General features: G+C 36.5%; 1 protein-coding gene across 5 annotated transcripts in view; it reads left to right on the plus strand.

Moving 5' to 3' along the window:
* Positions 1-22,911, plus strand: part of LOC116171621 (neuroligin-4, Y-linked) — a 63,414-nt gene that overhangs the window by 6,674 nt on the left and 33,829 nt on the right. The window contains exon 1 of one of the 5 annotated variants that reach the window (XM_031488572.1): positions 8,679-8,716. The exons of the other annotated variants lie outside the window; for them this stretch is intronic. Within the exon in view, the coding sequence (XP_031344432.1) occupies positions 8,704-8,716 (13 nt within the window). The 5' untranslated portion in view covers positions 8,679-8,703. Of the gene's footprint in view, positions 1-8,678; positions 8,717-22,911 lie in introns of those variants that run through there. 5 annotated transcript variants of the gene reach the window in all.

A 22,911-nucleotide genomic window follows, 5' to 3' on the forward strand; every position in this document is an offset into this window, starting at 1 on the left:
TTTCCTAAGCTAAAAAAATTTACAAAAGCAACACTTAACCCTGTATTAAATCCAATGTTTTCTACCTTTTCAGTTTCGACCTATTGCCTATGTATTGAAAATTTAAACGTGAAGGAAAATTGAAAACTAACCCCCCTTCCGCGTACCTACGTAATTGCGGACTTCACTAGCTCTCATTTCTTATTTAATCGTTTCCTTCTCTTAATTTTCTAATCTTAACCCCTTGCGAACTGAAATTCTATTGTCGGGTGGTCTCGGGTGCGCGAGATTTACACAGGATCGTATTTAATAACGTTTACATTCGTAAACATTGCATTTTCGTAATCTTTTAAGGTGAATTGGAAGTTTTAATTAGTTTTCTTATTTTAGGATGCGAACTTTTGCAAATGAGAGAGCGCCGAGGCGTTATCATTTTCCTAAATAGAAGATGTTTGCGTGTATAATGAATTGATACAATTTACTCGCCGCAATCAAATCGTTCTTGTTTGCTTTACGTTGAGCTTAACTTCATTACCTTCGCTATTATGACCAAAATCAGGTGAAGTGTTCATTAAACTTGCTAGGTTTCGATTTCCAAATTAATTTTGTACGCTTCTTGACCTCAAATCGACAAACATAGTAGTTTCTGAATGTCATTAGTGAGTTGGTACCGTTTAATTCAAATTTAACTGGAATTTATTTACCTTTATTTATAATATAATTAATCCGTTCTGAACTACAAATTGCAAAATTTATTATGCTTTAGCCGTTGAATGTTGTAACATAATGACAATGTCATCCTGTCGTGTAAAAGACTAACATCATTCCGACAGAAAAATTTCGAGAAAATCGCCAAAACCTAAAAAAACAGTTTTTCGAAATACACTTTCTTTGACATAATACATTTTTTTCAAATTTGAATCTTCAGATTCAAAAAGGAGAGAGGATTGGCATTTTAGAAAAACGGTTTTTGAACACCAAAAGGGACTCGGCTTCGCTGCAAGAACTGCACCAACGTCTAGAACAAGGATTAAAAAATAAGGATCAACTTAAATTGAAAAAGGACAAAATAGCCAGTAGTCCAAAGAAGTAGCTGAACGAGAACCACAAGGAGTTGAGAAGTCTAGAACCAGAACCAATTGCAAAAGAATCAGTTAAGAGAATGATAAGGACAAAAGAGAAATGAATGTTTTCGATTTAACTGTTCAGTTGATTCCTAGAAATTTTCCGACTTTCGGTCCTTCCATTTGTCAAGTTTCTTTCATTCTTCCTTTGGGTTCCTTGGACCCTTGAGATTCTTAAAATACCGTAACGGGCTTAGTTGCATTTACAGGGGTTATGCATATTTTTGCGAGCAAAAGTCATTGGGGTCTGAATTCGGAGGAAACATTTTTGGGCCTGTAAAAATGAACCGTTTCCGAGATATTGATGATTTTCGAAAAAAACGCGTCTTCTTCAGTTCCATGAAAAATCCATTTTTTCCATCGTATAGAACTACGCGGGGTACCAAAATTTTGGTATGGACTTTTTGACATAATAAATTTTTTTACAACTAAATCAACGTCTTGGATCCGCGCTAATAAAGGTTTTGGAAATCTGTCTTTTCTGTTCTCTTTTAATATTGCTAAAATATTTATGCTCAACTACTTTAATTAAATCATATTTATTAATTCCTTTTTCTTTATTTTTACCACAATAAATGCAATTAGAAGTACGATCGAATTCTTTTGCTTTCTGAATAATCTGTTGTCCTTCACTGATGCCTTTTTTACAGCTGTTGCGTTTGCGCTGGGCCTGTTGATCGTTAATTTGCAGGAATTATATGAATAAAAGCCTCATAAACTTTAATGCAGGTTTTATATCTCAAATCGTACCGCAAAATTACATTTCAAAAAAATTCCTATTAACATTAATTATTGAATTATCAGATTTAGAGTAAAAAATTATGAAGGTAAGGATCGAAATTTATTAGAATTTTAATATTATAATAATGAACAGTAATGTAATGAGTTAATAACTTGCTCGGCATCTATTTTCTTCTTTTTCTCTCCTCTCCTTCTCTTTCCTATTGCATATTCGTAATGAAAGTAAAATGATCTTTCCAACGATGTGTTGCAAGACCTATGTTGCAATTAAAGAAAAACATAATGGCGACCGTGTCAAAAAACCATACAGGACAAAAAATTTTTTCATGCTAGAATATGCACAAACACATCTTATTTAAGTCCTAAAACTTTCAAACCGATATCTCCATCCGTTTTCATACCAGCGCTTTGGTTCCGTCTGCCACTCTGTATTTATCACTTCCAAGAAACACTTTAACTTTCGTAACTACAAACCGATTTCGACCAAACTTTAAGGGTTGGCATAACTCGTATCTCGGTCAAGTTCGTGAATCAGTTATATTGGAACAAAATGGCGGAAAGAAATCTATCTACACCTGATCGACCAAGCTGAAAGTAATTTTTTTTTGTTTCGAGTTCTCTTCTGCCCTTTCCTGTTCTTCAATAATTACTTCAGGTTCGAATGTAATTTCTTAGTAAACCTTGCTATCTAACGATGGAAAACTTGGTTCTTTACTAGTCACATCCTCTTGACCCCTGTCTTGATCCAAATCTTCAGAATGGTCATAAAAAACTTCTGTATTTGGGCAGTTTTCTAAATTATGGCACTTGCATTTCAAACAACTGACTGAAGTAGCTGACGGATGTACCAATGTACTCTAACGATTTTATAAAAGAAAAAGAAAATCATTTTCACGTTTCAATCCAGTGAGTAGTAAACAGAAGCAAATAAAATTTACTTGAAAACTTATAATTACTTTTTAATGAGGTAAAATCGAAAGAACTCGTGGAAAGCTAAAGAAGGCGATTGGCGGTAATTGCATTTCCAGCAGGCGGAGCGGTTGGGGACCTGGAAATACTATACCTATAGTTTTATTTGGCTTTCAACAATGAAAACCGAGCCGATTTGCCGCAAACGAGCCCTAAACACTTGACAAACGTCTAGTTTCGCCACTGTAAACTTGTACACTCGAACGAACGCAAAGGCTTTCTATTTAAAATTGAAATCAGGGTCTCTCAACCACAGAGTATAAATAAAAATTATGAGGCCCTTTACGAAGCGTTGGTAAACTTCTGATATAACACACTCCTTTAGTGCGGAATAAGTTTGTGAAGATGAATGCGAGACAATAATTAAAGATAATAAGTGCCTCGAACGATAACGATTCACTCGCGCCTCGTTTCCGATGTTCTTATTTTAACTTTCGAAAACTTCCCACGCATTTAGCGATATATAGGGGGGTTGTCTTCGCACAAACGAAATTTAACCATTGATGCTTTTAACGGTTCGAAAAAGTCACGTCTCGCCACGAAAATATGTAAATACACAGTTTCCTACAGTGAATGTGTAAAGCAGAAAAAAAATCCATGAATTTGCTTACTTCATAAATATTCGAAAAGGAAGAAGCTCTCTAGAGTAAACAAGAGGGATGATAAGATCGTTGACTAAAACCTTCCATGAAAATCAAACGAGTTAGTGAATAAAACAAAAGTAAATTTTTTTGCTTATCTTTTGTCGTGGTTTTTGATAAACGTACCGACGCCCTACGTCTTGTCACATAAATTCAATTTTCCCTTTAAATTGTGCACGTTTCCTTTTATCTTTGCGCTCATTTGTTGACCTGAATGTAAACTATGCGATAACAGACATCAAATTTTCTTTCCGCACAACAGTTCGCAGCTTTGGCTTCACGTATGTGGAATGCCGCAATTTACACCAGTTTTTTTTATATTTTTGCTAAAAGTGCGAAGACTTCAGCTGGCGCCCATCATAATGGCCAGATAGCCCACAATCGAAAATCAAGGCCATTGGTACGTTTAGCGTGTAAGGGTATCTAATACTTATTGAAATGCTCACTTTGACTTTAACTGAGTTTTAATGGGCACATAATTAATTTACACTCAAACATTTTGCCTTTTTCCTGTTCTATCATCAGTCTTTGGTGTAAAACTTTAAGTCATTGATATAAACATACTATAATTTGTAGGAAAATTGGTGGCATAAGAAAATTATGTGATCAACACATCTTCTGACACCCTAAACACATTAATGGAAAGTGAAAAAATTACTGTGGCTAGCACAGATACCACTTGTACATCTGCGCATGCGCGATTCTGCCCTTTTATGTCTAAGAATTTGTGTACCAAATTTGGTTCCAATCGGTTCAGCCGTTTACCCGGAAATGAGAGTAGGTGACTAGGTACAGACCCTGGTACAGACGGACCGACAGACCAACATCATCGAGATTTTGTTTCATTCGGATTCTTATGGTGCTTCAAAACGTGTATTTCAGTCAAAAAAAGTAGGGGGTATTTTTTACCCCAATGCAATCCCTATGTTGTTAATAAAAGGTACGTCGAACCGTTAGTGTTTAAGAGGGGGTGTGAGTTTGGGTCAAATATTTTATTTTCAGGCCAGTAAGGTATTACGTGCAACAGAGCTGCATATAAAGGGGGTCGAACTTTCCTTTTAAAATTAGAATTTGTAAGTGACTTTAGAAAAATAATTAATTGATCAACAGATAACCCCTAACACAAAAAGTACGGAGACTTACCGATAATTCTTCCTCTCCACGCGTACCTAGGCCTGAAATACAAGCCCTTCGTACTACCTCCCTGACTAGAATCAGAGGCGGCTCTAATTTTAACCATCTCCGCTCAGGATCAAATCTCGCACCTTGTCGAGATCCGTGGCGGGTCGGTCTCGGTAGCCTCGGGTAAATGCAACCGAAGAAACGGCAGCCGGGATTCAAACGGGCCCCGAAGATGGCGGCGGTCACTTCGGAACTAACACAAAATTACGACAGGCTCCCTAGCGGGAGTGAAAACAACAAACCACAAATTAGTGGAAGGGGCGGAAAAGCAATTGCGGAAAAGCGAAAAATATTCCATCCCATATAACTATTGAAACGGAAAGTAACGTAAAGCTCACCTTGCTGTTAACGGAGCGCTAGAAAAAAATTGCTAAAAGCTAATAACGGGAGATAAAAAAGGATTGACGTCGAGTCGCCTTTGGAAGTTTAAGTTAAATATGATTTCCCATGTAAACATGGGTCACTTGACTGGCAGACACTTTTTTTGATCGCATAGTACGGGTAACTCAATGCAAAATTGATATTAAACGGTAAAGCTCAAAATTTCGGTAAAACGTCGCTTGCCAAGATGAAAAAGCACAAAGATCCAAATTTGCGTTTTCCTTATATAAAATTTCTATAATACGGAAAGGGAACTAGGAAATTCCGAGAGGCTCGCGTACCTAATTCGGAACGCGTTCAAAATTAAAATTTCTTTAATTAATTACTTGGCCTGCAGTTATCAGAAAAATATGGGATCGGTATCAGACCTCAAGTCTTTTAAACGCGCTTTTTTTGAGAGTACTCTGAACGGTGTCCGATGGTTTTTCCTACAACTCATTAACACGTCAGTAATTAATTATGCTTACCCAATTAGGCGCGTTCAAACTTCAATATACGATACTCCAATTAAGACCTAGGCCTAATTGGAAAATAATTTCAATCGGTGATATCGCTCTTATCGCGACTTGGAGGCGAACTGTCTTCACCGCGAATACTCGTTTCTATCCTGGTTTTCACTTACTATTGGAAACTAGAGGGGTAAATAATTAACTAACGGCGCTGAAATCTCAAAATTTTAATTCGTCGTTATTTACCAACTGGCTGCAAGAATAATTTTAATGTCTTTCTGAGACTGGTGACTTAATTACTGACGGCTGAAACCCCATACTGTAATTAATTAGGACAATTACCTTAAATCCTACACAAAACAAATAAGTTCTTCCGCCAGAATTTTCTTTGTAACGGAGCCCAAATTTATCTCTTTCAAATATCCGGTGCCTTGCTACAGAGTGGTCACTAAAATATCTCGGCATCAAAACGGGTGCTTCTCTACAATAGTCCAGCGATCTCTGTAGATCTGACAGATGACAACAAACTAATTGCGCCATATGCTTTAGGTGTAGAGTAATCAATCATCTTACTCAGGTTTGGGGATAAGGACAATATCTCCCTCCATTGTTTAGGTATGTATCATCCAGTCCCCATTACAGGAGGGCTGGAATTATGCCGTCCAATCCTGGTGATTTGTATACTGGGAAAGATTTCACCGACCAGATCATCCTCGCCACATCAATCATCTGACTAGAAACCGTCCAGTTATCCTCCGAGCGAGTGAAGAAAGTTGCCTTTGGCCAGTTGAAGTTTGACGTTGTGGCGGCTCCGGGAAAGTGGACGTAGGAACTATCCTCTCGTCTGAGGCCCGCTGGGGAACCTTCTGTCAGAATTCTATTTAAGCGGGATGAAGAGGAAGTGGATTCTATAGAGTTGCAAAAACCCTTCCCTAACTGAGTTTTCCTTTTCGAGCGTTTTGCAGCACCAGGGAGAGTTATAGGGCAGTCCTCGGAGGACATTCCTATCCAGATGACTTGACAGTGGAGTTGGTAAGTCGGCAGGACCCGACAGGTATCCCCGGCTCTCTAACTTTTTCTCCAAGTGGGAGTTTGTAAAGGGGAATATCCGTTAACGGTAACGTGGTTTGGTGTGTTGTTGAGGCTTGGTGACCTGTAACATAGGTTAAGGGTCATCCTAGGACGCTCCTTTATTGTTTTGATAGCCCTTGGTTCTGAACCGAATTAATGCAGGATCTTCCCGGAAATACTCCTACTTAGTTAACATAACGTTTTATTTCAACATGACGTCTAGTACTTAAGTGAGCCATATTTTTTAAGGTCCAATTGCATTCGTCATAATCCATCGAAGTGGCCGGATTCTTAAAAAAAGTTGCGTTATATGTCAATCATCTCAGGGCTTCGTCATCCTACTCGTATATCAGCCATCTTTGTAGTAGAAACCCTTCTGTTCTTCTGTCTGTCACTAACCTGCTTCTAAAACTCCTGCAACCATGCGCACCCTTAAATAATCTTCGAAATGAATATTTTCTAAAAAAAATTACAAAAAAGAGCTACCGTTACATACTTCACTTAGAATCGCCACTTAGTCTTCTTGTAACATCTTGGGCACCAAAGAAAAACTGTTACGGTCAATGCGGTTGAGGATGTGGAGGGAAGGATGTCAATGTTATAGGATAACATCTTAAGAAATTTCGTCTGCTTAGCCTCAGTCATAATAATGAATACTACATAAATTAAGATCGTAACTTCATTAAATATGAGCAGAATAAGTAATTAAAAAACTTTTGAAAAGAGAAATTTGATTATCTGAATTAAAATTGTAACGGGCAGCAACAACAACTTTAGCATGGATAATCTCTACTTCTCAAATGTAAATGAAAAGTGTTCATTGCGCCCCAGTTCGTTTAAAAATAGCTTAGAGAGTTTAAGACTAAACAACAGTAAATGGCAACATAAAAACAGGCATCGTCCACGTCAAAGTTTTCCCTTTGCATCAAAATACTTCCCCCTGACGTAAAATGATTTACGGAAAAAAAGTGACAGTCTTCAAGTATCTCCATTCTCCACGCACGTGCGTCGTGCTATAATTACACCAGCTTAAAGCGGATGTCATACCTACTTTTTTTTTCCTGTCATAACCAACCCCGTTGGAGTTGATTTGAGTGTTTATCACAAATTTAAATTATCAAAGGAATTTTCTCTGGCATACATTAGATTCTGAAACGTTTTTTGTATTGGCGGAAAATGTTATAAAATTTCAAGAATTCGTACATCAAACGTTTCGCAAAATATAAGGAAGGAGAGGCGGCCGTATTTTAATTTTACATCGGGCAAAGTTTTTGTGTGCGAGGTGGAATTAATTCGTCTTACGTTGTCAAGCAAAGAAAAACACATAATGATCACGCGTCTTTTTCACTAGAATATTTTTTTTTCGTTAAAATTTGTGTCAAGCTATTTACGTTTGATGAGTGTTTGTTGCCGTTTCCATTTTGCACCTGTTTTGCTTTAGTAAGGCGCGGCGGAAAAATAATTAATAAATCCTTCGACACCTTATTCTATAACATTAGGCCTATTCGGTTTCAGCTTTGAGAAGTTTTCTTTGTTAAGAGCCATTATAGCTTATGGAAGGAAAATATCCACTTCTAGAGTGGTAGATCTTCCATAATGGCAAAGGCAGAGGAATGCAATACTGACACAAATCGGAAGTTGGAAATTCATATTCATGGTATCATTTATTTATCTCAGTTTCCGAAATGTGTGAATGAAATTGATTTAGTTAGCAAATGCCGGCAGGCTTCCTCTTTGAGATAGTCGTGTAGTTAGGGGAAGTAATAGTAATAGGTAAGAGGGCAGTAACAGTGTGGAAAAGAGAAGGAGAGGAGGGAATACTTACACAAAAAAAAAAAGGCAAACCAAGAGATCCTTGTTCTATAGATCTGAAATGTCAATATTTAAACTTGAATGATTCTTTATAAAAAGGACACGTAGTCGGAGTATATATTAATAGCTAAAGGCGCTTTAGCAGAAATCAACGGAGCTATAATCGTTAAATTACTCTCGAACAAAAGGCGTAATTACAATTCGATTGTATCAAAAACCGGTACGTAATCAAACGTTTATATCAAGGAGTAAACGAAAAATAAAATTTGCCTTTTGAATTACAGGTCGCGACGGCTTTGTTGAGCTCAAGAAGGGTACGTTCAGCCAATCTGTAACAAACAACAACACCAACAAATGAACAAGAAGGGTAATGAGCACAAAAAATATTGCGTAAGCAATGCTAACGTTTGACACGAAGGCAATCGCATATTAAACTGTTAATAATACTCAATAAGAATCAATAATTCGAATGACCTTACACTAGAAAAGCTAAATTTTGATCGATCACGGGTTATCCTTATAACATCGTGTATAAAAGTATAAACTGCGCGAGCAAGATAAACTTGACAAAGGGACAGAATTAAGTTACCAAGAAGATACCTATATGACGTAGGAAAAGTAAGTACCTGTATATAAACGAGAGTAAGAAAAGAACGTAACAAAACGCTCTTAAAAACCTATAAACGCCTTTGAACACACTTTAGGTCTCAAAGACTCTTATGAATCAGAGATGAAATAATCCTAAAAGTTCTTTAAACTCGTAAGGTCTCTCAACCGTTTTAAAACTATTGACCTTGGTGATAAATGTTCTTACCCTTAACGAAAACATATCCTTTGGAACTTTTGCTAACACAAAAAACCTTTCATTACTTTTTAAGAGTTTTTAAAGGTCTTTAAGGAACTTTAAGTGATTTTAAGTGGTTTATTAGTCCTTAAACCTTCATGGTAATCAGATTCTTCAAGTATTTCAAATGATCTTCACAGCCTTTCAGTGGTCTTTAGAAATTCAAACAATTGTTTAAGGGGGGTTAAACAATTTCGATTATTAGTTGCCCGTGACTTGTGATGAAGAGGAAACGATTCCAAGATTAAAAATTGAAACTTAACTTTGTATTGTGAATTTTTGTTATACTATTACAGAAGCTATTCATTAACTACTTAATTCAAAGATGTCAAGCAAAGGCTTACGCACTCAAAGAAACATCCCTTCACGAACATTTTAGATTTCCACTTTTTAGTAATCACCTAATACGTATGTCCCTGTAAAACGTGAGAGAAAAGTGTTAAAGGTGAGAAAGGAGTCGGGAGAACAAAAAGAGAAATTAAAATAATGACAAGGTGGCACTTTCGCTTTAGAAAAATGAGAAAGCAGCGTCGTCGACGTCTGAAAGCACCCTTTTCTTTCTTTTTAGCAGGTAACATTTCAACTTCTGTAAATAGACGTCGACTTCTTTTGATGTTTGTCATATAAATCAATTATTGCCACGTCTTAAATCAATAAGCCGAGACATTTTACCATCATGCTTTGCTCGTTATTTTTTTTTCGCGGAGCGTCGATACGAAAAATCGAGACTCGCCAGTAAAATTATTACACATCACAAAACTGTCGGTAAACAAAGCAAATTATGTTCGTAACCTTCGCCTAAGACAGGAGTTGCGTATGTAGAAGAAACAATATTTATTAAAGTAAAAATTTACCGAAGCGATGCGTTTCATGTCCAATTGCGTGTTGTTTCTTGACCGACACGTCTTCTATCGGGTTTTCGGCCTTTTTCTCCTTAGTTCGTTACGAAAAAGCTTTTTTTTTTTCAATAGATCACGTCTAGATAGATTTGCTCGGTAATTTGAAGTTCTGTGTAATCACTCCTGAAATGTCGTGTCGTGTGAAAACCCCTCCTTAACAAAGGCATTGTTTTTCCACGATATTTTGGAGTGGAAATCGTTGCTTGATTTTCCTATAATAATAATAAAGGGACATATCCCACCAAGGCACGTGTGGTGGTGTCATGTTCCAAATACGCAATTTCTGGACAGAAGAGGATATCATCACATAATTTCTATACCTTTTAGGGATATCGTCGAGATTTTTGTTACATGCCGGCATTTCAATTTTCTGCTAAAATGACTGAACAGTCAATTCTTTTTTACGCAGGAAAACAAATTCCTTTGCTTAGGTGAAACCCGATTAGCATTAACATTCACATGACTAAATAAATCAACATTTGAATCTTAAAAAAATCCTCCCCATTTTCTTATAATTGCTTTCCGTTTTCTCTGTTTCCACTTTTCAACAATGTTGTGTAGGAAAAGCAAAAGGCAACACACCGAGCACATGGTATTTCAACTAGAATACGCGGTTATCTAGTAGATCAATTTTACTGAAATATGAAGAACCAGTCCTAGTGAAGTACCTACTTGGCACGAAAAGGTTATGAATAAGGGGATTTGATGCAATATTATTTTTATGTAAACACCCTGCGCACGAAACCCGGCGCGCATGTGTTAATAAAAAAGAACCAACGATTCTTCGGATCTTTCCTTTTGTTACGTGTTTATGACCGGAACTGTATAATAAAACGCTCCAAAATTTTGAGCGAGGGGTTGATTTATACCAATCTCGCCTTCGGCTCATTCGGTATTGGTATGAACTCTGTGTTTTGTGACCGGAACCGTATAACACGCTCCAGAATTTCCGTCTAACAGTTGGTTTATGCCCATTTCGCTTTGTAGGTAGCATTGGTATTGCCTTAACCCTTACATTTCGGGTCCAATCTAACACCTCAAACCTAATTAGCTCTTTAAGTCAATTCTGAACTTAAATTCCTGATTCCAAGCAAACAATGGCCAGGATCAAGCTCCTTAAACTCCAAAAAGGTCATTTACCAACTTTTGAAAGCACTTGAAATGCACTTTGGGGCAGATGAATAAAATTAATCGTATTTTAGCATGAGGCATGTATCTCAATCGTTAAAGGGATCGAATAAACACACGACTTGCATGATTTTACATAAACAAAATGTACTCTGCGTGAGTGCAATCCCCGATTTTTTCGATATATGGATTTTTAAAAGCTATACCCACCATACAATTTATATTTAACAACTGGCGGAGGGTTATATCTAGAGGGTACGATTTTATTGGGTATGGTCATATTGTAAATCTAACATAATGTTAACACCCACTCATCAACATCTCGATATTTAGTAATCATCTATTCTATACAAACAAGTAACTAGACATCTAAAGTTTGATAGACGAAAACTTTATTAATTTCAACCCTTTCATATACGCCGCCCACGTCAGGTTTCCTTTGCAAGGAGACAGAGAGAAATAAGAAAATACTTTAACTACAATCGGCCGTTTACTTATGGATAACGTGAATAATTATATTTACCCGAATTTGTCACAGTCCTTCATGTTCAGTTGCCCAGAAAACAGTACGCTCGTATGTTCTTGTGCAAAGTCTAAGATTTAAGGCAAACAACTAAGATTCAATTACAATGCGTTCCACAGAAATCACTCATGCCAGTAATGCCAAACTTCCCCGCTAACCTCCCAAATGTCAATTTAATGATTTCAGCATCTAATAGAGGATTCCGGCATAATATCAAATATTGATCTCGAGCTTGAGCTATGCAAGTTATTACTGCATTAGCAGATGCATATTGCTTTTTGTAATATTGGGGATGTGAATGGAACGTCTTATAATGTGGTCTACTACTTTTATTACAGTAATAAGTTAGACGCAAACAGAAGGAATTATTATTTGTTCAAAGCGATAGAAAATTGATTACACGATTTTGTTCTCATTTCCGATAACTGGGGCTACATTTTTCGGCGGCTGGGTAATGTTAATTCACAGCAGAAATCGCACAGGATCCACCAGGAACAAAAGCTAATTGCATAACGCACAGAAAAGTTGGACAAAATTCACTTATTATACGGTGCATTAAAATATGCCTTCATCCCGGTTATGCAATTTTGTATTCCAGCGCGAACTTATGAAAGTATAAAGAGAATTTTCATTAAGTTGAGGGATAAATAGAAAACAGTAATCCGCATCCAGTAGGTATTATATGTAAAAGGGTGTCTCTATAATGCATAGTTCCTATGTAATCCACGTAGAGCTGATGCGCGACCGATAGTGTCGGGCCAAGCTTTATGAGCTTTTGTTCAATTTACGGTCTTCTAGATGCAAGGGAGCCTCGCTGAATACGTGAGCGAGGTGAGGCCGTTTAGAGGTGCCGTTTTGTCACTGTCGAGATTTTAACAGGCTGCCGAAGGTCTATTAGTGTTTTGAGAGTACCACTTCAACCCTAAACACACTCCATCTACTTTCTTTTACACAATTTCGTCTCGCTCGCTTATATACTTTATTTTGCCTTTCACACAACGAGGCTCAATTGAAAAGGTTATTTGCTATTTTTGGCGCGCAAGACGAATACGCTCCTTTCATGTTAATCTCTATATAAAAAATATATAGATATCTACTTAAAAGGAACATTTTTATAGAAGTGGAATAACAAATTTCTTTGCGAATTTGCAAAGGGAAGCGAGGTGGATAATTTTACAAAGGAGAAAGGAACCAAAGGGTGCTGTTAATTCTACTCAGCAGATTTTGTTTACCCAAAACTAATTATTTTACACTTCCGGTACTAGACCAGGGGCCTATTTCATAAAGCAACTTTTCACTTTGCTTTTTTTTGATAATATTTGGGACCTTAAAGACTATTTTGACACGAGAGTAACGCTCAAAATATGTAAAGTAGAGATGAATAATACACGAAATGCTACGTTGACTAAAATATTTCATGAAATAGATAAAAACCATTGCAATTGAAAAATTGCCAAGTTGCTTTATGAAATAGGCCCCAGGTCGCAATATATTACAAACCCAAAACTCTCCGCCCTTTGTTTTATACCGGGGACAGCCATAATCTCCTTCGATATTTTTGTATTGCTAGCGATATACGTTAAATACTTCAAGGAGAAGATCAAAAGTATAAGAAGATGTACAATAAGACGAAAAGGGCACGGTTGTTTCCGGATCCAGCCACATTTGCCAATCTGCCGGCATTACATCCCCCTGTCTCCAAACGATTGCACGCAACCTCGCAGTTAACCGAAGCCACCGTAATTGCGGCAACAGCGCATGCTCTTCTACATCCGCCGAATCGCTACATCCAACTCGCGCTTACTTTTCTTATGGAGCGGTAGGTACATATTATGTAAATTTGAACCTGCAAAGCGAGGTCCCGTTACAAGAGCTCAGTAAGAACCGAAAGGGTACCAGCAGACCCTTTGATCTTTTGCTCTTGCTTTAACATTACTATTATTGCAACAGTGCCATGTTTGAAGCGGGCACCTGGATTCTGGATTACGATAGGAGGGTGCGTTTATTTTTACAGTGACAAATTCAACTTTTAAAGTCAAACATTTAATCCACACCTAGGCGTGAGGTGTTATTTGTTAAGCACGTAATTTTTTACATTATTTAAAAGTTAACAATTATGTTAGTGTAAATAATGTGAGCGCGATTATCGTTTTTCAATCCATGTATCCCTGTGAGGTATTTCTCCAGAAAACTATCAATCGACTTGGGGATTTTACTACATCATAGCTTAGGTCATCTTTTTGTGCATAAAGTATAAATGAAAACCATTTGTTTACTACCAGCTAAATAAGATATTATGATGTTCAGAGGTGGGCAGTATTCGATTTTGTAAATACTTTTTAGTATTCAAATCCTTTAAAGTATTCAAATATGTACTTTGTAATTAAATACTTTTATGGAAGCAGTATTTGTATTTGTAACTCAAATACTTGCACAAATATTTAGTAATCGAATACTTCGCAAAGTATTTGAATACTTTGAGAAGTATTCGAATACTTCGCATAGTATTTGAATACTTAACTTTCCTTTTTTACCAAAAATCGGCTACTCCAAAATTTCTCGGGAAGACACTTTTTCTTATTAATTTTGGTTCGTAGAATCCAAAACAATTCGTACTTTTTCGATCAGACTTCTCAATAAAAAGTTATAGACTAGAAACCAATGTCGAAAAAAAATTCAAAGGGCTGTAACTTTTGAACTAGTAGTCCAATCTTGGAACTGTTTGAAATTATTAATTAATTATTATTAAATTATTTCCGGGTCGATCTGAGACAATTTTTTTTCCGGCCTCAAAAAAAGGCAGTACTTTTAAATTATTCAAATATTTGAGAACAATTTAGAAATGTTTAGGGAAAGTTTCCATTGTCACAAAATCAAATATAAAAATCCGATACAACTGAATACCGAACGATCGTGGAGTGAAACTTTTTGACTCAATAGTCCACGTAACTTAAAAACAATAGGGACCTTTCTTATATCCTTAAGACCATCGTGTACCAATTTTCAACGCGATCGCACGTTTCTAAACAAACTATCATGCACAGGGACAAACGGATGGTCAAAAATGGATTTGTTCCAAAATCGCTAGGATTAATTTCAGAAAGGCGTACGTATCATGTGCACGACGTACGATCGCTTTGAAAACTGGTACCCGTATTCTTAAGGATATAACTGGTATAAAAAAGGTCCTGGTAGGTACCTCCTGTATAATAATATAATAATAATATTACGCTTTTACTCCCCTTAAATTTGTATATAAAAATAGAAACATAAAAAAAGCTAACCCCATACAAAGTATAACTTGATTTTTTAAGTAGTATTAAGACTTTTATCTAGTATACTATTTTAAATTTTTAATGTATTTGAGTGACAAGTATTTGAATACTTTTTACTGTATTCGAATACTTTTCAAAGTAAGTTAATGAAATACTTTTCAAAGTATTCGAATACTTTTTGTAGTATTCGAATACATTCTAAAGTATTTGAATACTTTTCAGTGTATCTGTATCTAGTATTCGCTTGTGCTGGACGTAAAAGTATTTAGTATTCAAATACCTTTGATTTGTGTAAAGTATTTACTATTTAGTATTCAAATACCTTTTGAAAGTATTCTGCCCAGCTCTGATGATATCCAGCGGGACCTCAACTATTATTTGCTTAACTATGATTTAGTATGTCTACAGTGAATTAGAGCAGATGACTACAATTAAATTAGTGAAATTCTATTTCCCGTACCCGCCCGACAAATTAATTAAATGCGTATTTCGTTTAACAAGTTAATGGTACAACTCTGTACTTAGAGCCGTTTACTATTCACAGAAGCTTCAACTCGAGGAAATTGTCTGAGGAAATTATAAATTCTAGCCTCGCGTTGAGATGAGAGAGCACACCAACTATTGTTAAAATTACATAACAAATACTTGAAATTTCTTATAGACGTTCCCTTAATATTTAGAGATCCGCAGGGCTACGAGGGAGGCGCACGTTTCACTCCTAATTCGAATTGATTTCTGTCAAAATTTCGTGTAAGTCGGTTAGGTAAACGTTTGCTCTACACTTAGCTTCGGAATTAAGCTTTTAGGGTAACATAAAAACGTATTTCGGTGAATCACGGTCGTTCAAAAGTCTAAATTATCCTTATGAGTGGAGCTATTCCGCGTTTATTATTTATGGCAGTTGTTTTTTGAGTCGCGAAGTTTAACGCATTTATTGACCCCAGAAAAAATGTTAAAAATGCAAATATGCCAACTTTAAATTTAGAACTATTTGTTTTTCGCTCTCGTAAAAGTTTTCTGGTTCCAGATTTGGTGGCATTAAATTAAATTGTTTCAATCACGTTTGAGTTATATGAAGGAATAAAGTCCTTTCGAGCTTTGTTGCAGCGTTCGACGCATGCAGGAGCTGAATCGAAAGGTCACTGCTTATTTTATAAAATTTATTACCTTTCAATGTTCTCAAAGTTAATTGAATTGTTTAAACACCATTACGTTTTATTATTTGCTTTCCCCCAGAAAGTCGTGAGTATCGGAGCGACATTCAAAGAGTTTGGTAATAGATTTTATACGAATTGAAGGATTGTTAAGTTCAAAAAGAGCTAACAAGAAGGAAGGAAAGCGCTGTAGTTAGAATTTAACAATGTATCGAAAGTACTATTGAGCTGTACAAGTAAAATTAGATTATAAGGTACTACAAACAAACATTTAATTACAAATCGATTACGTACGTGGCTTCCCTAGTGGTAGTTGCCATAAATCCGAATTACTGACTGCAAAATAAAACAAAAAAAATGCACACTATAAAAAAGGGGGATAGTGAGAAATACATGGGAAATTGGAAAACATTTTTTATTTTCCCGATAAAATGGTGGAGCCGAGGGCAAGCTTATACCCTTTCTTTTTGTTGGCTGAGCCTTAATTTTTCGGTCTACTACGAGTGAACGCATGAACGGCAGTGCTCGGCACCGGTTAACCACGGAAACGTGGAGTGGTATTAGAGATTAAAATGGCCTGCGTTTTACAGAAGCAACGTTGGAGGCGCAATGGGCCCCACTGACACAATAATAATGTCTTTATTATACTAGAAGTAGTTCTGCCAAGGTCATACATACAGAACCCAAAAGTTTGTAATTAATAATATGAGACAAACTGATTACAATTAAAATAAATTCAAATATAACTAAACTGTGTTATATGTTATGTTTGGAAAAAAATCACCGATTAAGTAATAACTAACTCGAGCACATAGGATATGGAAAGAGACTAATACAGTTGACTTTTGATATCAACATTCGGAGAATATTATAAAAGTTTTACGGTCGATGAAATCGACCCACAACTCGAAAATTTTTAAAAAATACATTTCACAAAAAACACATTAGTGAGGTAAAAATATGATTAAAGGGTTGAAAAAGGGATTTTCTATTTCATAAAAGGGGTCTGATATTTCCCTTTCATTTACTCAAAACCTTTATGTGATTTTTAGCTAAGATTATATCAAATAAATTGAATTATTGCTCTTTGTCATCGACTAGCTCAAAAATTTTTCATTTTTTTGGGGGAATTCTTAAAGCAAACCTCTTCTGCAATCTGAAATGTGATTACAAATTTCCTTTATCTTTTTTGTTGCTTGTGAAATTAATAAACACTGAATGGTCAATGGATTTATATTGAAAATCGATAAAAACTTTAAATGAATCCCATATGCACTTTCCTTCGAGATACAAGGGTTCCTCATAAAATAAGTACATTTCCTTAATACCTGTCTAAATTGAAATGGCAATATCCTTATCAATCAATACTAATTTAAATTCTCAAATTGATGGATACACAGATAGTTGATTGAATAAAGAAAAATAAATATTCACAGGAGAGTTTTTTTCGCTCACTTTATTTTTTTAATTTTAATAACCGGGCTGTCGGACGCAGTGGCGTTGAAGCTCGACTGGGCGCACTAAGGATCCCTGGTTCGATTCTGGGCTCGGGCATGGACTTTTGTAGATGTACAGTGGGTTGGGTTGGTAGAGCAGCCCTTGACTGAAACCCCGCCCACATAAATTATAGACCAAAAATAAAATAGTCCATTTAATTATTGATATATTACTTTGACCAAGGAAAAATTAATTCAATTTGGCTTCGTATTTTAACACCCAAAGGATGCTGACAAATATTTTTTCAGCGTTCTGTGCGATATATTAATGGCCGTTTGCACCGACAAATTTAAGCGAGACTTAGCTTAAGCGTAGTTTAAAATCCATGGCAACGATTATTGGGACAATGGTTACCATAGATTTTAAGCTATACGCTTAAACTAAGCGCCACTTAAATTTAACGGTGAAAACGGCCATAAGAGACTCATATTTTAACGTAAGGATTTTCCTAGGGTTTTTCTCACTCAAACAATAGTAGTGTTTATTTGTAAACTATACGCGCTATTAATTTCCTTTTCGGAGTTAAAATGCCTACCGCTCAAACACCGTTTATAATTTTTTTAAACACTACGATAAAATTTCACGTAGGTTCTTCTTTATCGTTCTCTTTAATCGCAGTTTATTCGTGATTTACGAAACACTTAACGGCGCGTCGCTTTAAAGAACTTATTGGGACACTTTCAAGTAAATTTAAAACCAATTTTCATCAATAACTTTCTTGAGTTCTAATTAGTCCGAGGATATCGGCAAATAACCGACGATAAAAATATCAACCCTCAAAGTTCTCAGCTTACATCTGGCAGCTGCGATGCTAAGAGCTTAATTAATTTAATGTCTTGCATCCTACTAATCCCCCCTTCAGCTGCTGAGAAATTATTACGCCCAAAAAAATGGCGGATTGTTAATGGGGGCGACCATTAATCAATTTTCATTAGTTAGTTATTTTCTTTCCACCGTTACTGAACAGGTTCTGGGGCAGTGGTCTCAAATTGGCTGAACTCGCATTTTTTCACAGATTGATTTCCAATTATCTGAGTCGCAAAAATAAGCAAAGAAGGCTAATTTACAGAGTGTGGAGGCAACTAATGATTCGGAACAATATGTCCATTGATAATTGTGGGAAGATGACGAACCCTTACCTTTATTCCAATCGTCAAAATGAAACTTGAAGGTAACCTGAACCATATTTATTTAGGGGAATGTTGCCAGAACCTTGACACTTTTACAACTTCAAAATTTCTACTTTCGCCTAATTCGGCGAGAAAGATCACCAAAAAATCAAACAAAAATTTTCTCGTTCGATCGAGGGTCTTGAAAATTGTGACTGAAGCAAAAGCTCGAAGGTATCCTTTGCGGTCTCGACTGCATAACCCCCCTCAATTTTCTTCAAGGAACCGATTCAACCTCGGATTCAGCACTCTGTTCCTTTTTGTAGAGCTCTTTGAAATCTGGCAACTTTTGGAATTTGTTCAATTTCCTCGCAGTAAGGTTTGGCTTCCTTAGTGTCGACACTCACCTGCAATTCGACGGACGATTTTGACCGGAAAGGCACCGGCCGGGCGGCCGGTGTTCACTACACACACAGAGGCTGCCGGCCAGCCAATTCCTTTCATGGTCAGGTTGTCTTCTCTTCGTCCAGGCCGCTAAGCCAAGACCTCCCGCACCATGCTGGTCTGATTCAATGCTATCTTTGGTTGCTACCAGTCACTGTTTCATAAGTGACAAGCATCCTTATTCATTATCTCTAGCATAACCTATGCGCCACCTGGAGACGCGCCTACCCCTCAGACCATACTTGAGGTAGGTAGAAAAAAAGTGTCCATTTTAAAATCTGATAAATCATACATTTGTACTCATCCCATTTTTGTAGGGGAGGCATTGGGGTAAAAAAGACCCCCCCCCCTCCACCAACTTTTTTTGGATAGAAATACACGTTTTGAAGGACCTAGAATCCGAATCAAACAAAATTTCGATTACGTCGGTCTGTCTGTGCTCTCATTTACGGTTAAACGGCTAAACCGATTGGTAGATTTTAGCAATTACGCGTCTCGTAAATTCCATAGTTTATTTGATCTCAAAGTGTCTGGGACGATCCACAACCCAAACATCATCCCAATGTCGTTTCCATCAAAAGCACAAAATCGTCGACTGAAGACAGGAGGACCTCTATTATATAGCTGCACAATAAAACCCCATTAATCCTAACGCATGAACGATTAGCTCGTAAGCACTAATTTATCGTTGCTAATTAAACACTTAAAGAGGAAGAAAAATACTGGAAATAATCAACGAAAAGCGATTAAGATTTAATTTAATTAGAGGGTTGCGAACTCCCATTTTCTCAGAGGGTCGTAATGAGTATTTTTCTGTTCGTTGTAGAATTGTATCGGATATTTCCAATTAACTTTTTTTCTCTTGCGAGGCTCTATCGAAAACAGATAACATGGAAATGGGTTTTGCTCTAAATATACAAAAGAGCGGCATTATGGCCGAAAATGTCCTTTTCACTCTTATTGACGTGCAAATTAGTCCTCACTGGGATAACATTAAATAATAACTTATAAGTCTTCATCTATATTCATTACTTATATAATTTGTTTAGGGCTATACAGTCAGATTTTTATTACTGCTCCAATATTTGGGGTAACATTTTATTATTATTATACATCGCGATATAAATAAACGATACATTTTTGTGAATTAGGGAAATTTGTTGGAAACGTTATGGTTTATTCTGTATATACCGTCAACGTTTTTCTTTTAAAAGCAAACAAGGGAATTCGACTCGTACAATGAGCATGTTTACTTAGGGAAAAAATGGTAGAAAAAACTTTTCCCAATTTCGGAAAAGCCTTCGATTTGTTATTTACTCTAGCGTATAGGTATATAAAGTTAGACGATATTTGTATGGAAAAACTCAATCAACGTCAGCACCTTCAACAAATCAGAATATGTTACGGCGCCGATTTGTTAACGTAAAGCGATACAGCCGTGATGGTATTTACGTTAAGTTTGCGGAATGCGTTTAATAAAATAGTTAGGTAAGCACAATGAAAGCTCTCAGTAGTACATTGTCTAATAGCGCCATTTTATTATTTGTACGATACCTTTATATCCGTCTATACTCACCTATAAAGAAGATATAATAAAATTCTCGAAGTAAAACCGTAAAACTTTATTACTTTATCTATCTTAAAGTTTGTTATCTACTCAAAAGTCGGTCTTACTAATATTCGCTATTTTCTCGTACTACACGAGCTGATAAACAATAAATTCCTCATTATTCGCCTCCAATCTCGCGATCTAAAGTGGCCCCTTATAGTTAAATTAAATTGAAACGAACTCGAGTAAGACCTCGGAAACTTTCGAAAAGTTCTGGCCATGTTTTTAGTTGCGCGCGGGCTTGAATGGGAAACTGCCGACAAAAGTCAGCAAGTAATATTTTTCCGCAAGTGCCCTTTTACTCGAAAAATTGGTTTCTGTGTTATCGGTTGCATGTACAATATAAAAGTTGCTGAAAATTGAATCGCATAAAGTGAATGGGGGGTTATATTATTCTACGTAATGCCCTCCAGCTATTGAAGCCGTGAGTGTCCAATAAATTTGAATCGGACACATTCTGTATAGACATTGAATCTGAAATATCTCCACTGTTATTCGCGTGGATGTATTTAGACTCAATTTGCACTAAGAAACGATTTACTTATATTGTGGACCCAATTACACGTACGATAATTATAATTATTGTAAACTTGGCAATTGAAATCAAAAGAGTTTCTTTGGCATTAGGCCACTTGCTCGAAAAATTCGGTTGGTGCCCTCCCTTTATAAACTAAACAGGCGCGGATCATTTGCAAGTTAATTTAAGGGTGGGTACCATGAAGGTGATAACTTGAGGGATAAAATCGCAAGGGAGCAAATTAAATTTTTATCTATCGCCCTTCATTGATTTGTCGGCTTTAAAAAGTTTTTCATGTCGAATTAATGTACCACTTACTGTGTTTATGTGGCGCTTTCACTTCCATGGGGTATCTCCTACATTTATAGTTAACATAAACGTGTACTTACTTAGTTTATTTTTGTTTTATGTACGCAATGTTTTTTTGTGTTTAATGCTCAGAGGCGATTTTTTTCTAATATCTATATATATACAGAATACAATCTGTTTTAGGTTCTTTTTCTAGAGCTTAGTCCTTTATAAGTGCCTACGAGTATAAAGCTCTACAAAATTGTTAAAAGCTATACGAAAAGCGAAAATTTTATTCGCATTTCAACGACTTTGATCTTTTTTTAAGCTGTCAAAAACCTTGTCTACATTCCTTAGAACCATATATCAGAAGCGAAAGTCCTGGGAAGAGCATGGGAAGCCCTGGCGTACAGGAAGATCTATAAAGAACTCGGAAAGACCTGAAAAAGACAAGAAAGCTCTCTATAAACATTTTTGTAGGGAAACTATGTAACTGGGAATTCCTGATAAATATACCTACGTAAATTCCCAGATAAGTCTGTAAATTATCAGAATTGTAAATTTCTAGAGGAATTTGTTAATTCTCAGGAGAATTTGTACATTCCCATAAACATTTGTGATTTTGGTGATTTTTGTCTACCATATCATGACTGTTTTAACAGACTATTTCAAATTAAAATCGTTTCAATGTTGCAAATAAGTAATGATATTGCAGCGAATATTCCAGAAATCCCGCTAGACATCGAGACGCCAAGAAAGATTCGTCATCGGCGTTAAACAACAAAGGCGGATGTGGCGCTTTCCGGGAAAAATTACGTGTTTATTCTAGAACATGCCGAAGCGTTCTAAGAACATTTTAGAACAATTTTCGTTTGCTGTATAAGCAAATTGCAGCGTATTGCGTTATAAATAGTTCATACATAGATTGGCACTGTATTTGGGAAAAGGACCTGTTAGATACGGGCAACGAAAACCATCGTAGGATCTGACTTACTCCGGGAGAAAAAGCTACTTTGAGTAGACCATGAAAAAGTCCCTATTCACAGAGAAGGATACGACCTGCTACACGTAATGCTTATGGGTGATGTCACCCCGCCGGGGTGTTGCGAGGAATTTGTGATGGCTCGCAGGAATTGAAGTCTCCGGAAACACTGCTGACCCGGATCGGACCGAAAAAGAACCGATAACCGGACCGAAACCGGTATTTTTTCAGGACCGAAACCCGTATTCCTTCAGAAATCTTATTGAGAACCGCAACCCTTATTGTTTTGTTCG

Source organism: Photinus pyralis, unplaced genomic scaffold (assembly GCF_008802855.1).
Source record: "Photinus pyralis isolate 1611_PpyrPB1 unplaced genomic scaffold, Ppyr1.3 Ppyr1.4_LG5, whole genome shotgun sequence".
Lineage (NCBI taxonomy): Eukaryota > Metazoa > Arthropoda > Insecta > Coleoptera > Lampyridae > Photinus > Photinus pyralis.